Here is a 12,591-nt window from a genome sequence, read left to right as displayed (position 1 = left end):
TATGAAAGGTTTGTTGGAATCAGGCAGCTGCAAGATAGGCTCCTTACACAGCATATTCTTAAGGGCAGCAAAAGATCCCTCTTGCGCTTCTCCCCATTCAATGGTGTTTGGAGCATGTTTTCGAAGCACCTCGTACAACGGTTGGGCAATAAGAGCAAAGTTGGAGATAAAGCTCCTATAATACCCCACTAGGCCAAGAAATACCCCAACCTGTTTCTTGGTCATGGGTCTCGGGGCTTCTCTAACTTTTCTAATCTTGTCACCCTGACACCTGCAGCAATTGTTGCCAACAATATGTCCGAGGAACTCCACCTCACTGTGAGCAATTTTACATTTGCTAGGCTTCACAGTCATTTTGAAACTCTGGAGTCTACTGAAGACAATTTCCAAGAGTCTGAGGTGCTCCTCCAACATGGCAGAATAAACAAGCACATCATCAACAAACATCTCTACTCCTATGATACCATGGCGCACTTGTCTCATGGCACGATTTAATACTGCTGGGGAATTGGTAAGTCTGGAGGACTTTATACTGATACAACCCCCTAGGAGTAGCAAAGGGAGTGAACTGACGGCTCTCGGTGTGAAGGGGAATCTGGAAGAATCCCTTCGCCAAATCGAGCTTCGTGAAATATCGTGACCCTGCCAGCTTGGAGAAGATGGCAATGTGGTCACCCATCAGCTCAGCATCCACTTTGATGATTGCATTGAGCCTCCTATAGTCGCCACAAATCCTGACTCCACCACCTTTCTTGCGAATTACTACCATTGGACTGCAGAAAGAAGATAAGGACTTTTCAATAATACCTGCAATCTCCATGTCAGCAATTTCGTTGTCTACTGCGCCCAGTAATCACATGGGAATCGGATATGGCTTAACCTTCACGGTATCGCTGGTCAACTCAATTTTGTGACAATCAACCTTTGCAAGTCTAGGTTGGTCAGAGAAGACATTAGCATACCAACAGAGCAGTGACCTTATGGCATTCTGATCACCCAATGCTAAGTCATCGTTAAGTAAAACATCTCTGACAGTCTCTTCCTGACGGGACTGAACGATTAAGGGCTCGTCATCATGGTCATCAGCTGGGATCACCGCGGCTGCCCCGGTTTCTTCCAGTGGCTGGCCACTATCATCACGTACTCGCAGGCCAGTCTCCTCGGGGTTTGACTCATGATAAGCCTTCAACATGTTAATGTGGAACCTTTTACAAAGATTCCCCATCTGAATTATGTAGCTGACCTCTGAAATGCGCTCTACTACATCAAGTGGACCCTTCCACAGTGCCAGCAACTTGTTCTGGACAGTGGGGAGTAACACCAAGCACTTATCGCCTGGACTAAACTTCCGAAGTTTTGCCTTCTTATCATAATAGGCTTTCTGAACTTCGTGCGCCTTGATCAATTCTTCCTTAGCTAACTCGCACATTGACTGGAGGTGGTCAGCTAGATCAAGGACGTAGGTGTAGGTGGTCTTGACTTCAGGGTCGGGTTCTTCATCGTCCCATAACTCACAAAGGACTTGAAGTGGTCCACGGACCGACCTTCCATACACCAGTTCAAAGGGTGAGAACTTAAAGGAATGCTGTGGGGCTTCTCGATAAGCAAACAGAAGAGGAGCAATGAACCGTGGCCATTCCTTTGGCTGTTCAGCGGCCATGCACTTTAACATCTTCTTGAGAGTCCCACTGAACCTCTCACACAGCCTGTTATACATGGGATGATAAGGCATAGTTTGCAGGCCTCAGATGGACAACAACCTGAATGCTTCGTTCATCATTGCAGAGGTGAACTGTGAACCCCGGTTGCTTAAGACCTCTTTGGGGATAACTACGCGACAGAACACTTCAATCAATGCCTCAGCAACAGTGACAGCCTCTATATTCTTAAGGGCCACGGCTTCAGGCCACCGTGTGCTGAAATCAACAATAGTGAGGATATACTTTGATCCATCACTTGTCCTGGGGGAGATTGGCCCAACAATATCAACTGCTACTCTCTCGAATGGTTCAGAGATTACAGGCATTGGTTTCAATGGCGCAGGACGAACACATCCCCGGTCAGTGGTATGCTGACGCACATCACAGGAACGCACAAGCCTTTTTATTTCCTGTCCCATTCCTGGCCAGAAAAAGTTAGCATGGATGCAGTCAGAGGTTTTCTTTTGGCCCAAGTGACCTCCTATGACTGAACAATGACCTAATTTGAACACTGCCCAGCGATACTTTGTGGAAATGACGAACTGCAGTCAAACCTCACCCTGGGGTGTTTGTGACTCACGGTATAGCCATCCTCGCTTGCGAAGGAACCTGGTTTGACCTCCCCGTGAATACTTAATCACTTTACCCTCCAGCTTCTTACGCACTGAGGTAAGTGTCGGGTCAGACTGTTGTTCTTGGACAACATCTTGACTACGAATCAAATCTTGCGGTGTTGCGATGGTCAACGGGGTGACACGATTCGGAGCCTTGGCCATGGCTCGTGTTACTGCAACAGCCGAAGTCTGAGTAGCAAGATATACAGCGCAACTGTTTTTGACGCTCGGTATGTTGCCGATAATGAGGTCAAACAAGGGTTCTGGCATGACAACAGCAGCTGTCAAGCCAGTGCAGAAAGGAAATGCCACCTGGATACGTGCCTCAGGGAACAATCTCACTGACCCATCAGTAAGTCTAACTTGGATCTGCTTACTCGTGTACTCGTCAGGCCGAACTAAACTTTGCTTGACAGAGCAACCTGAGGAACCATTATCTCTCAGGACATTTACAGAAACATCTCCCACAAACCCTGGCTGAACAAGAAAGGCAGTGTTACTGGTGGAAGAATCTGAGGAGGTAGCAGCAAGTCATTGGTGAGACTGCGAAACAAAAGATGCAGCAAATGTGGCGCCCTGAGAACTTGATGCCTGAGGGGTCGTGCTCACCATCTGAGGAGCTGGAGCATTGACCACCTGTGGAGGAGGGTTCACTGTCACTGGGGAACTAGTGAACTGTGAAGTACCTGTACTGGTGGGGTTGGCACCACTGTGTGCTTGTTGGGGTATGAAGGCTGCATTTGCATCCTGCCTCCTATACACTAAAGTCGATTGTCCTGACTGAGGGTTATGTGGTATGTCCTTGCCCTGCTGCTGCTTGAAATACCGGTACTGCTGCTGGTTAGGGTTCTGCTTGTCGTACCGCTTCCACTCAGGTTTCTGAGTGTTTTGCCCCTGGTCCTTCTTCTGCGGTTTTGGACCTTGGCCATTATTCTGAGAACGGCCTTGTTGCTGGGATTCAGTCTGAGACGGTTTCCCAGATTTGTCAGCTTTCCTGTTCCAGGTGTATTGCTTATGAGTTTGATACCTGTAGGCAGTGAAGAATGCATCAGCCTTCTCCACCATTTGGCTGGCTTCCCTTACCTGGCAGATCTTAAGCTGTGCCTTAAGTTCAGTAGGCCATGACTTTTCTAGTTATGTGTGCAGCATAAGGTCGATTATCTCCTCACACGCGGAATGAGTTTCATCTTTCTCCATCCACTCATCTAAGTAACCAGTAAGCCGGTCAAGAAACTGAATGGCAGTCTCTTTTTCCTGTAAATGCGCCCTCATGAACTGACTCTTGGCGTCGTCAACTGTGAGACCATACGCTTTGACGAGTGCGGCCTTCATCATCTCATACGTGAGATTGTCTCCACGAATTCTGTGGAGAATATCAAGAGCAGGGCCCTCAAACAAGCTAGGGAACTTGAGCTGCTTAGCTGCATCATCCAGCTGGTAAAGCTGAGCCATGTCTTCAAAACGAGCTATGAATAGCTCGATTCGCTCGCCTTCCTTGTATGGGGGAAGCTTGATGTGTGGGGTGGCCAGAACATGTGCAGGGAGAGCGCTGGTGGAGCTTGGGCCAGCTGCACCAGATGTGTCTGAAGCCAAGGAATCTCGCTTTAGCTTCAACATTTTAAGTTCATGTTTTTTGCGTGCTTGCGTGCTTCTCGCTCGGCACATTCGTGTTGTCATTGTTCTCGCTCGTATTCACGTTCTCTCTCACGTTGTTCTAATGCGAGTTGACGTTCTCTCTCGCGTTCCTCGCACTGTTCTCGCTCATGTTCGTGGTGTTCTCGCTCATGTTCTCGCTGTTCTCGCTCATGTTCGCGTTGGATTCTACGCTCTTCACGAGCATCATTCTCGCGTTGCTGCTCGTGACTAAGCCGAGAGAGGACATAATCCTTTACTTCTTTGGGGTCTGTAAGCCCCATATCTTTAGCTTCCTGTACATAGACGTTGGTAGACATGATGCTAAGTCAATCTAAGTGAACTAGAGACTAAGCACTGACTGCTATTTTGCAGAGAAAGATGCCAATAATCGAAAATAAAGAACATAGGCACAGGTTAGAGGTGACCAGTTTTATGTAGTTAAACTGGTAAAGAAAGAAAATTAAACAAAACACTGACTGTGAAAACTATTACTTAAAATTGATAAAAATGAATTAATAATCACCAGTAAGATAGTGCCTATAGACTTTAATGATAAATACCTAGGTATGAGTGAGTGAGTATTGTCTTGTGAATAACTTTAGAGCTAGGAGTTAATATCCTGGAATGAGGTCGCCAGATGTCACGGGGTTTTTGTGAATATACAATATTAACCCCTAATACGCGGCCAATGAACAGCCGACCACCCCCGGGTGGCGGCTTTCGATCGCGGTCTGAGTACCTGTAGGAAAATATTAGCCAAAAATCAGAGATTAACCCTAGAACACTATACTTGGTATGGCAGATAGTACTTACATTCAGTTTTCTCCAGAGACAAGTGTTGAGCCTTCGTGAACTACCCAAGGACTTGTGGAGACTTGCAAAGTTGGGTAACAAAATCTTCACTTTCACACCTCCAGCAACCCGATTTCCCCTCTACCACAGTAAACTTTATACTACAACGTACAGGTAGTTTGGAATCCGTATTTGTACAATAAGCACTGAAAATAAGGCTAAAATCAACGAAGCATATGGCCGACATGCAGCGCGGTGGCGGTCTTCCCGTCACTCAACAAACATCTCTATTTTCACAGCTAAAAACACGTATACTACATTATTTTCAATCATATTACTTCCCAAAAGATCACCGCAGCACGCTTTTTATTCTGCCTTATGCCCGTCACTTTATTCTCGTTTCTGTCGGCCACTCGCACTGACTCGGAAGAGCTAGAACTCGCCATAATGTCACTTTGAAAGCCTGCGGTAAACTGAGGCTAAACAGGGGCAAACCGTGCGAAAGAAAGCTAGTGTTACAACTGGGGAAACAAGCGTTTCCAATAAGCATAAACTGCTTGTGAGAGGAGAGCGCAGATTTACAGTTCTGAGCAGTCAGAGTGCTGCCATGTATCACAGCCAGGCTGGCCGGGCCGTGGTGGAGGGGGAGGGGGGAAAAACACGATACTTGGCAACAACGGAGGTCAGTAGTACAAAGGTAAAGTATGCTAATTGTAGCTAAAGGGTGGTGGTACTGATAGACAATACCAGCTGGAACATCCTTGCCCGCGTTTATTAAAAATTAACTCGAATCGCAAACGCGACACTCCGCCATTATGTCCTTTTCGGCGAGCGTCACAAACGCGATGCCTCGCTTTTGAGGGGTTAAAAAATTATATTCAATAATACTTGAGAACAAGACAAAGAACTGACTTGTAATAATCATTCATTGATTACTTTATGTCGGCTTACTTTGCCGATTCTCTGAGGACGAGAATTTATAAACTTTCTCAACAGTACACAGCAGAAACTAATTACTCACAAATGCTATTTATTGGTACTGTTAGCCTCTGGAGAAAGTGACTTCACCCCTGACAATCAATATCTAATGCTATTAATGATACACAAGTTCTTGCCAGTGCATTAACTCCTAGATGGCACAACGGATTTTAAGCTTAATACAAAAGGACTGGCCTAAGTACCAGTTATGAATAATGCAAAGCGTTTATGTAAACTAGGGGTGGTAAGTGAAATAAGCTTAATGTGGAGAAATAAAACACGAGTTTACATTACATTAAGCTCAAGAAAAAGAACTGTTAATTTATTGATTACAATGAGTTAACTTTACGTTACATGTTTCAAAATGAATTCAAAATAAGGAGAACACACTCACTCGCTCACTCAAAAGCTAAACTCTTAAGCCTAGGAAAAATGAAAGAAAAATACTGGTCAGAAAAGGGGCTAGACGGGATGAACTGGGCGTCGTTGCTGAGGAAGGACGTTGCCACACACGTTAAACCTCTACACTGGATATCACTGAGTGGAGACTTTAGAAACCCATTGAAGAATGACCTGGTTTCACGGCGCTTCAATCCTAACTGAATTCAAATTGTGAGAGAGGGGCGAGTGTCGGCCGTGCTCTTGCTAACGGAATTAATGCGAGCGATACATGCCCACAACAAATCACTCAGCGGAAGCGCTGATGTCACGCGCAAGGACGATCACTTATGAAACAGTGAAAAATTGTTCTGCAACACTCCCGATCAGGTGAATATGTGGCGGTTGACTGAGTGATACTTATGGGAATTCACTAGAATTTGCGGTTTCCCATCAAAGTTCAATGTCACGAGTTTATTTAGAGAGGAAATCGCGCCAACTCGTGACAGTGAGCTGGAAGCAGAGCAATGAAATGCCGGGGGAAAGGGAGACGTGGAGGCGTTTTGTTAGTGTCCACCCCTTACAGGATAGATAGTGTCTGTTTTTTGGTTGAAGTAAAGCTCCAGACATAACTAGTTACAAGTCCGTTCCATTTGGGCGTCATGGGCCAGTTATCTGCGAAAGGGGTCACTTTTCCTTTTGGGTAACGACTTAGCAGGAGGATAAGAGAGTGCAGTTTCCTGTGTATGAGAAAGTCACATAAGTGAAGAGAGGACAAAAGAACTGGAGGCAGAACGACCTACACTGTTCTCTGCCTGTGCTTTAACCCGCCCCATCCCGACGTTTTCTGGGCAGTGGTACGCCCCAGTCCCGAAATTTCTGGCCCTTTTTTTTTTTGGCTCAAACATCCACTTTTGGTGAGAAACATCGAAAATTCATAGAGAAATCGCTCACCTGAGGTTTAAAATACTCGATCTAGGTACAAGTTCTTCCTTACCTGACTGGGTTTTCTAACAGGCTGCCACCAAAGAAAACGAGTTCTATGGGAGGGTAACTATTTTATCCACTCATGAACAGTATTTATTTATTTACTTGGTACGAATTTATATGTAGTACAAGAGTATATTGGTTTTCAAACAGTAATATAGGCATTATAAGCATTGTTTCACTCACTAACTCATCACCATTCATGACCTTTTTTTTCCCACATTAACTGATCATCATTTCTGATTGTTTCTTCCTCTAATGCTATGTAAACTTTGTCCTCCACATTGTCATCGATTGGGGAATCACTCTGGCCCTGAATGTCTTTATTGGCCAGGTCACTGGTAACAGGTGAATTGCTGAGACAATGGCATGCAGGGGGGGAGAGAGGTTATGCGGTGTAAGGCATTGTCCTTGCTTGGCATCTTGTAGAGAATAGAGGAAGGTGTCCTGTGCATACGTGCCAAAAATCACTCGCGAAATCACTCGCGAAAATAGAACATTGTGCAAATTAGGGACCTTGCAATGTTGCCGTGTTAATTCACGTCGCCGGGACATGAGTGCACATCATGTGCGGACGTTAATTCACGTCGCCGGGACGGCGCGGGTTAACTAGAGCCAAGACGGCAAGATCCCCTCCTGATGGTGATAAACTATAGTGATACTAATGAAGTACCAGATGGGATTTCTCTTGCTGATACTTTCTTCTCACAGCTGACTGAATCTGAGGTTAAGGGCTCCCTGCAGAGTAATGCAGGTACAAGATTGGCTGAGATCCAGATATCTGATCAAGAGACTGCAACTTTGACTGCAGTGCATGAGGAAGAATGTGAAACTGAGTTGTGTGTGTGTTTCTCTCTAACAATGAATGGTGTGTTGATGCGATGTTGAGGATCCTCCTCCTCCCCCACACACATAGAGTGGGAGAATGTATAGCAGGTGGGTGTTCCAAATGCCCAAAGATATAGAGGCAAGAAATTATAGTAGTTGTTCATGATTCTACTTTGGCAGGACATTTTAGGGGTGAGGAAGACTCTGTCTTGCATCTGACAACGTTTCATCTGGCCTGGTATTCGCCAATACTTTCTGGTATTGTAGGTCAAGCCACCCTTCCAGCTCGTGGGTAAGATTGACAAGCCTATCCCTACAGTGTCATTGGTTTCCCTTCCTGTCTTTGATGCCCCATTCACAAAGTCCTCTCAGATATTGTTGACCCTCTTCAAATGACCTCATCAGGCCACCAGCATATGTTGGACATGACCATTAGGTATCCTGAAGCCATTCCCTTGAGAAACCTTTCAGCTAAAGCAGTGGCAAGGGATATTATTAATTTTTTCACTAGGTTTGGCCTTCCAAAAGTGGTGCAATCGGATCAGAGCAGCAATATTATGTCAAAATTATGAAGACAAATCCTCAAAGTGTTAGGGATCCTCCAGATCACCATCACAGCCTACCATCCTCAGAGTCAGGGAGCACTGGATAGATATCATCTCACCCTCAAACAAATGTTAAAGAAATATTGTATTGCTCCTAAAAAGGATTGGAACCCAGGTCTTCCCTTTCTGTTGTCTGCAGCCAGAGAGACGGCAAGTGACATGTAGAGGTGTGCAGTACGTAGGAGGACTACTGGGCCTTGAAAGCAGGCTGTGCAGCCTATGCCCAGAGTCGGTCACATAAAAAAAAAAAAAAAAAAAAAGTGAGCCCTAAGGACACTCTCCATTTGAACCGATGTTTGGTCTCGATGTGAGAGATCCATTAAAGTTGCTTAAGGAACATTGGATCAGTGATGATGGTCATGTTAATCTGTTGACCTTTGTTTCAGATTTCAAAGAAAGACTCATCAAGAGTTTAGAAGTAACTAAGGCAGAGCTGGAGTCCTCTCAAAAGAAGAGAGTTGGTATGATAAAAATAAGCACGCTAGGAGTAGAGTGTTTCACCCAGGAGACAAAGTGCTATTTTTGCTCCTGTTCGTGGACAACCGTTACAGGCAAGTTTTTCATGCCCTTGTGTTGTAGAGAAGAGGACAGGTGATATTTTCGGACCCCAGGTTAGAGGAAAGTTCTTTGGTTGTAGCTTGTCAATTTGATGAAGGAGTACCATCAGCAAGAGGACGCAGGACCCCCTAGTGCTGCATGAGTGGTGTAGAAATGGTAGATGAGCAAGGTTGCCCCTTGGCACTGGAGCAGACTGTCAGTTGGAGAGAAAAAGGTGTGTAGTGAGTTAACTGATAAACTCTTACCTAACAGCTGGAAAACATGTTGATCTGACTGCCCTTCTAGGGAAGTATCCTGATGTTTTCCAAAATACCCCTGGGCTGACAAATGCAAAACGAAGCAATGTCGAAAGTGGAGACACCTTTTCTGTGAAGCAGCCCCCCTACTATGTGATTTTGCAGAAGCAGTCCATTATCCAGCGGGAGCTGAACTACATGTTGCAGCAGGGGTTGATCGAGCCTGGCCAAAGAGAGTAGTGCTCCCCGGCCACCTTAGTTCCAAAATCCAATTGGACCCACAAATTTTGCATAGATTACTGTGGGGTCAAATCCCTCAGTAAAACTGACATGTACCCACTTCCTGGAGCAGATGATTGCACTGACAATATAGTCAGTGTAAAGTTTAATGCTAAAATTGATTTACTGAAGGGATATTTACAGGTCTTCCTAACAGAAAAGGGCCAAGAAATTTGCTGTTTGTGGCTGGCGGACATACTTAGAAATGCAAAGCCATTCCATACTCTATGAAAAATGTTCCAACCACATTCCAGAGGCTAATGAACAAATATATCAAAGGATGTGTCACACACACTGATGATTTGGTTATGTTTAGTAGCTCCTGGGAGGAACACTTGGTCCAGTTAGATGCCTGGCTGCAGAGACTGTCAGCTGATGAATTAATTACCAACCGAACAAGTGTGACTTTGTAAAGACCCAGGTTCAGTACTACAACTACATGGTAGGACTGAGTAAAGGAAGTCCACTTTAACCCAAAATTGAGATTTTTGTTAACTTCAGGTAACAGAACAAAATTGAAATCCAAGGATTCCTGGGTATGGTTTGTTATACCTGAGGTTTGTCTTAAACGGTTCTGATGTTGTGGCTTCCCTCACTGATCTGTTAAAGAAAGCAGTCAAATGCAAGTGGAAGGAGAATGTGAAAAGGCATTTTCAAAAGTTAAGGCATTTCTGTGTAGTCAGCCTGTGTTCCAAGCTCCAACTTGCAGTAAGCCTTTTAAAGTAGCTGTTGATGCTAATGGTGTTGGTGCCGGTGCAGTTCTGTTACAAGATAATGGTCATGATGTTGAATTACCTGTTTATTACTTCAGCAAGAAGTTTAATGTTGCCAAGAAGAATTACCCTATTATTAAACAGGGACTCCTTACACCCATACTTGCCATATAATATTTCTCAGTGAATGTTGGTTTAGGTTCAACCCCAATTACTGTGTATGCAGATCAAGAACCCCTTCTGTTCCTAGCAAATTTACAGATAAGAATCAATGGTAAACCTGATGGGCTCTGTTCCTCCAAGAGTACATACACCCTTGATGTCCACCATGTCAAGGGGGAAAGAAATGTTTTGGTAGACTGTTTGTATATATATATATATATATATATATATATATATATATATATATATATATATATATATATATATATATATATATATATATATACAGAAATTTCACCATGTAAACTTCTCTCTTCAAGAAGGGAGGGGTTACTGGACGCTGCCCAGCCACTAATCTGGAGACTGACCATGTGAAGTCAAAATCGTGAGATGTCACTGCCTGGGGAACCAGCAGTGTGAATGTTGATCTTAGCTGCAACTTATCTTGGCTGACCCTGGCTCAAGGTACCACAAGCATTGATTCAGATGCCACCGAGTTTGCAGCACGGCATATCAGTGATGATAAGGATCAGTCCATGTCAAGTTACAAGAAGAGACTGGAGGCAGAGCTGAGACCAAGTGAAGAGTACTATCCCCATAAAATGCAGCAGCCAACCCCAGCTGAATAACCTGGCTTGACCACCATCTCAATGAAATCACTGGAAAGAGATACTACCCAGCTGCTAAACATGGTCAATGGAGGAAAAAAGAGGCGTGGATACTGGGATATACTGAGTAGCTAGAGGTGGAAGGTATCTACTCTCTCACCCCCAACTTCCTTTAAGGCCCTCTTATAGTTTAGTGACAGATACTCCAGCGTGTTGGCTCGTAAGAATGTGTATTTTTTTTCACTCGTATATAGCAGCCTAGTAATGAAACTGTTCCCATTTAGTATTCAGTTAGTTGAAGTGTCTGAATTTGTTTGAGTAAGTTTGCAAGTGATTTTAATTAGGCTAGAAGTGTCCCACTGTGCACCTGTTTATTATATAAAAGGACTTAATTCTGTGATGTACTGTGTAGATTTGTAAGTAATTAAAGGTCTATTTGTTTACAAGTCATTGTCTTTTATTTGAACCCTCAGAGACAGATAGCTCCCTGCATGGCCTGTAATATCATGTTACATAACATCTTCCTTAGTCTCACACTATTTGTTGTCATATACTTTCTCTACACCCAACAATGCCATAAATAACTTGCATTCAATTTCACACATTTGTTCTTCAAATCCTCTACCTTATTACATACCAACATGTTTGTCACTCGCTAAAAATCATGGCATCAGTCTTACCGTACCCACAACACTTGTAGACCACACTGCTACAGACCCAAACATTCAGGCGCCAAGTTAACCATGAATCCAGCTTTCACCATTCATTCTTCTCTACTCTGTAAGAACGGATCTCGCTATTTATGTCATCAAGTTTCCCTCACTTCAGTACTAAAATCATCTTCCCATTTTCTGTGCTCTAGCAAGTTCTTTTCCCTTATTTTCTTTATATTATCATTTTCCATCGTGCCACCATTACATTGCCTGTGTTTTTCTTATCATAAATGCACCCTGCCTTTTTTCCTCCAGAACACAGTCCTAAGGCCACCCTACAGGTTCCTTCTTAACCTTGATATTCATTTCCCAGTGGCTATTATCTTCTCATTTTTTAAATTTCAAAAATTCCAGAATGCTAATTTTACTCCAACATAATTTATTTATTTTCGTTACCATTTTCCTTTTCAAACCAGCAAACTTATCCATTTCATTTATTTTAGCTTTCTTGCTCTTTAATTACCACCCAGTGACTGGCCCAAGAGTGTGGGGAGTACATAGTCATTATATTATCACTCACTTCCACTCTCCATTGTTCTATTCATCTTTCTATCTTCTACCTCCCGAACTTACCGTAGATGGTGAGAGTGACTATGGAGGACTTGGTGGGTGAGATGTGGAAGTCCACTCTACACCTGTAGGTCCCAGAGTCCGACCCTTCCGCTGGGTCGAAGGTCAGTCTGGTGCCACGGGGATCTGGCTTCAGCCTGTCCTTAACTGAGGCATCCACCCTCTCATGCCGACCCTCTCCCTCCCGCACGTCCAGGCTGTGGCAAAGACAAGGGCAGTTGAGGTAAAGTGTGGA

The 12,591-nt window shown here is 44.2% G+C and overlaps 1 protein-coding gene across 1 annotated transcript in view; it reads right to left on the bottom strand.

Annotated features, from left to right (window-relative positions):
- Positions 1-12,591, bottom strand: part of LOC145414612 (synaptogenesis protein syg-2-like) — a 1,004,755-nt gene that overhangs the window by 624,022 nt on the left and 368,142 nt on the right. The window contains exon 4 of the mRNA XM_080284139.1: positions 12,360-12,553. Coding sequence (XP_080140265.1) covers positions 12,360-12,553 — 194 coding nt within the window. The remainder of the gene's footprint in view (positions 1-12,359; positions 12,554-12,591) is intronic.

This window comes from Coenobita brevimanus, chromosome 100 (genome assembly GCF_032717465.1).
Source record: "Coenobita brevimanus isolate Jiangsu-jjx chromosome 100, ASM3271746v2, whole genome shotgun sequence".
In the NCBI taxonomy this organism is placed as follows: domain Eukaryota; kingdom Metazoa; phylum Arthropoda; class Malacostraca; order Decapoda; family Coenobitidae; genus Coenobita; species Coenobita brevimanus.
Note: the sequence above shows the minus strand (reverse complement) of the source record. Positions and strands in the feature narration are given on the sequence as shown.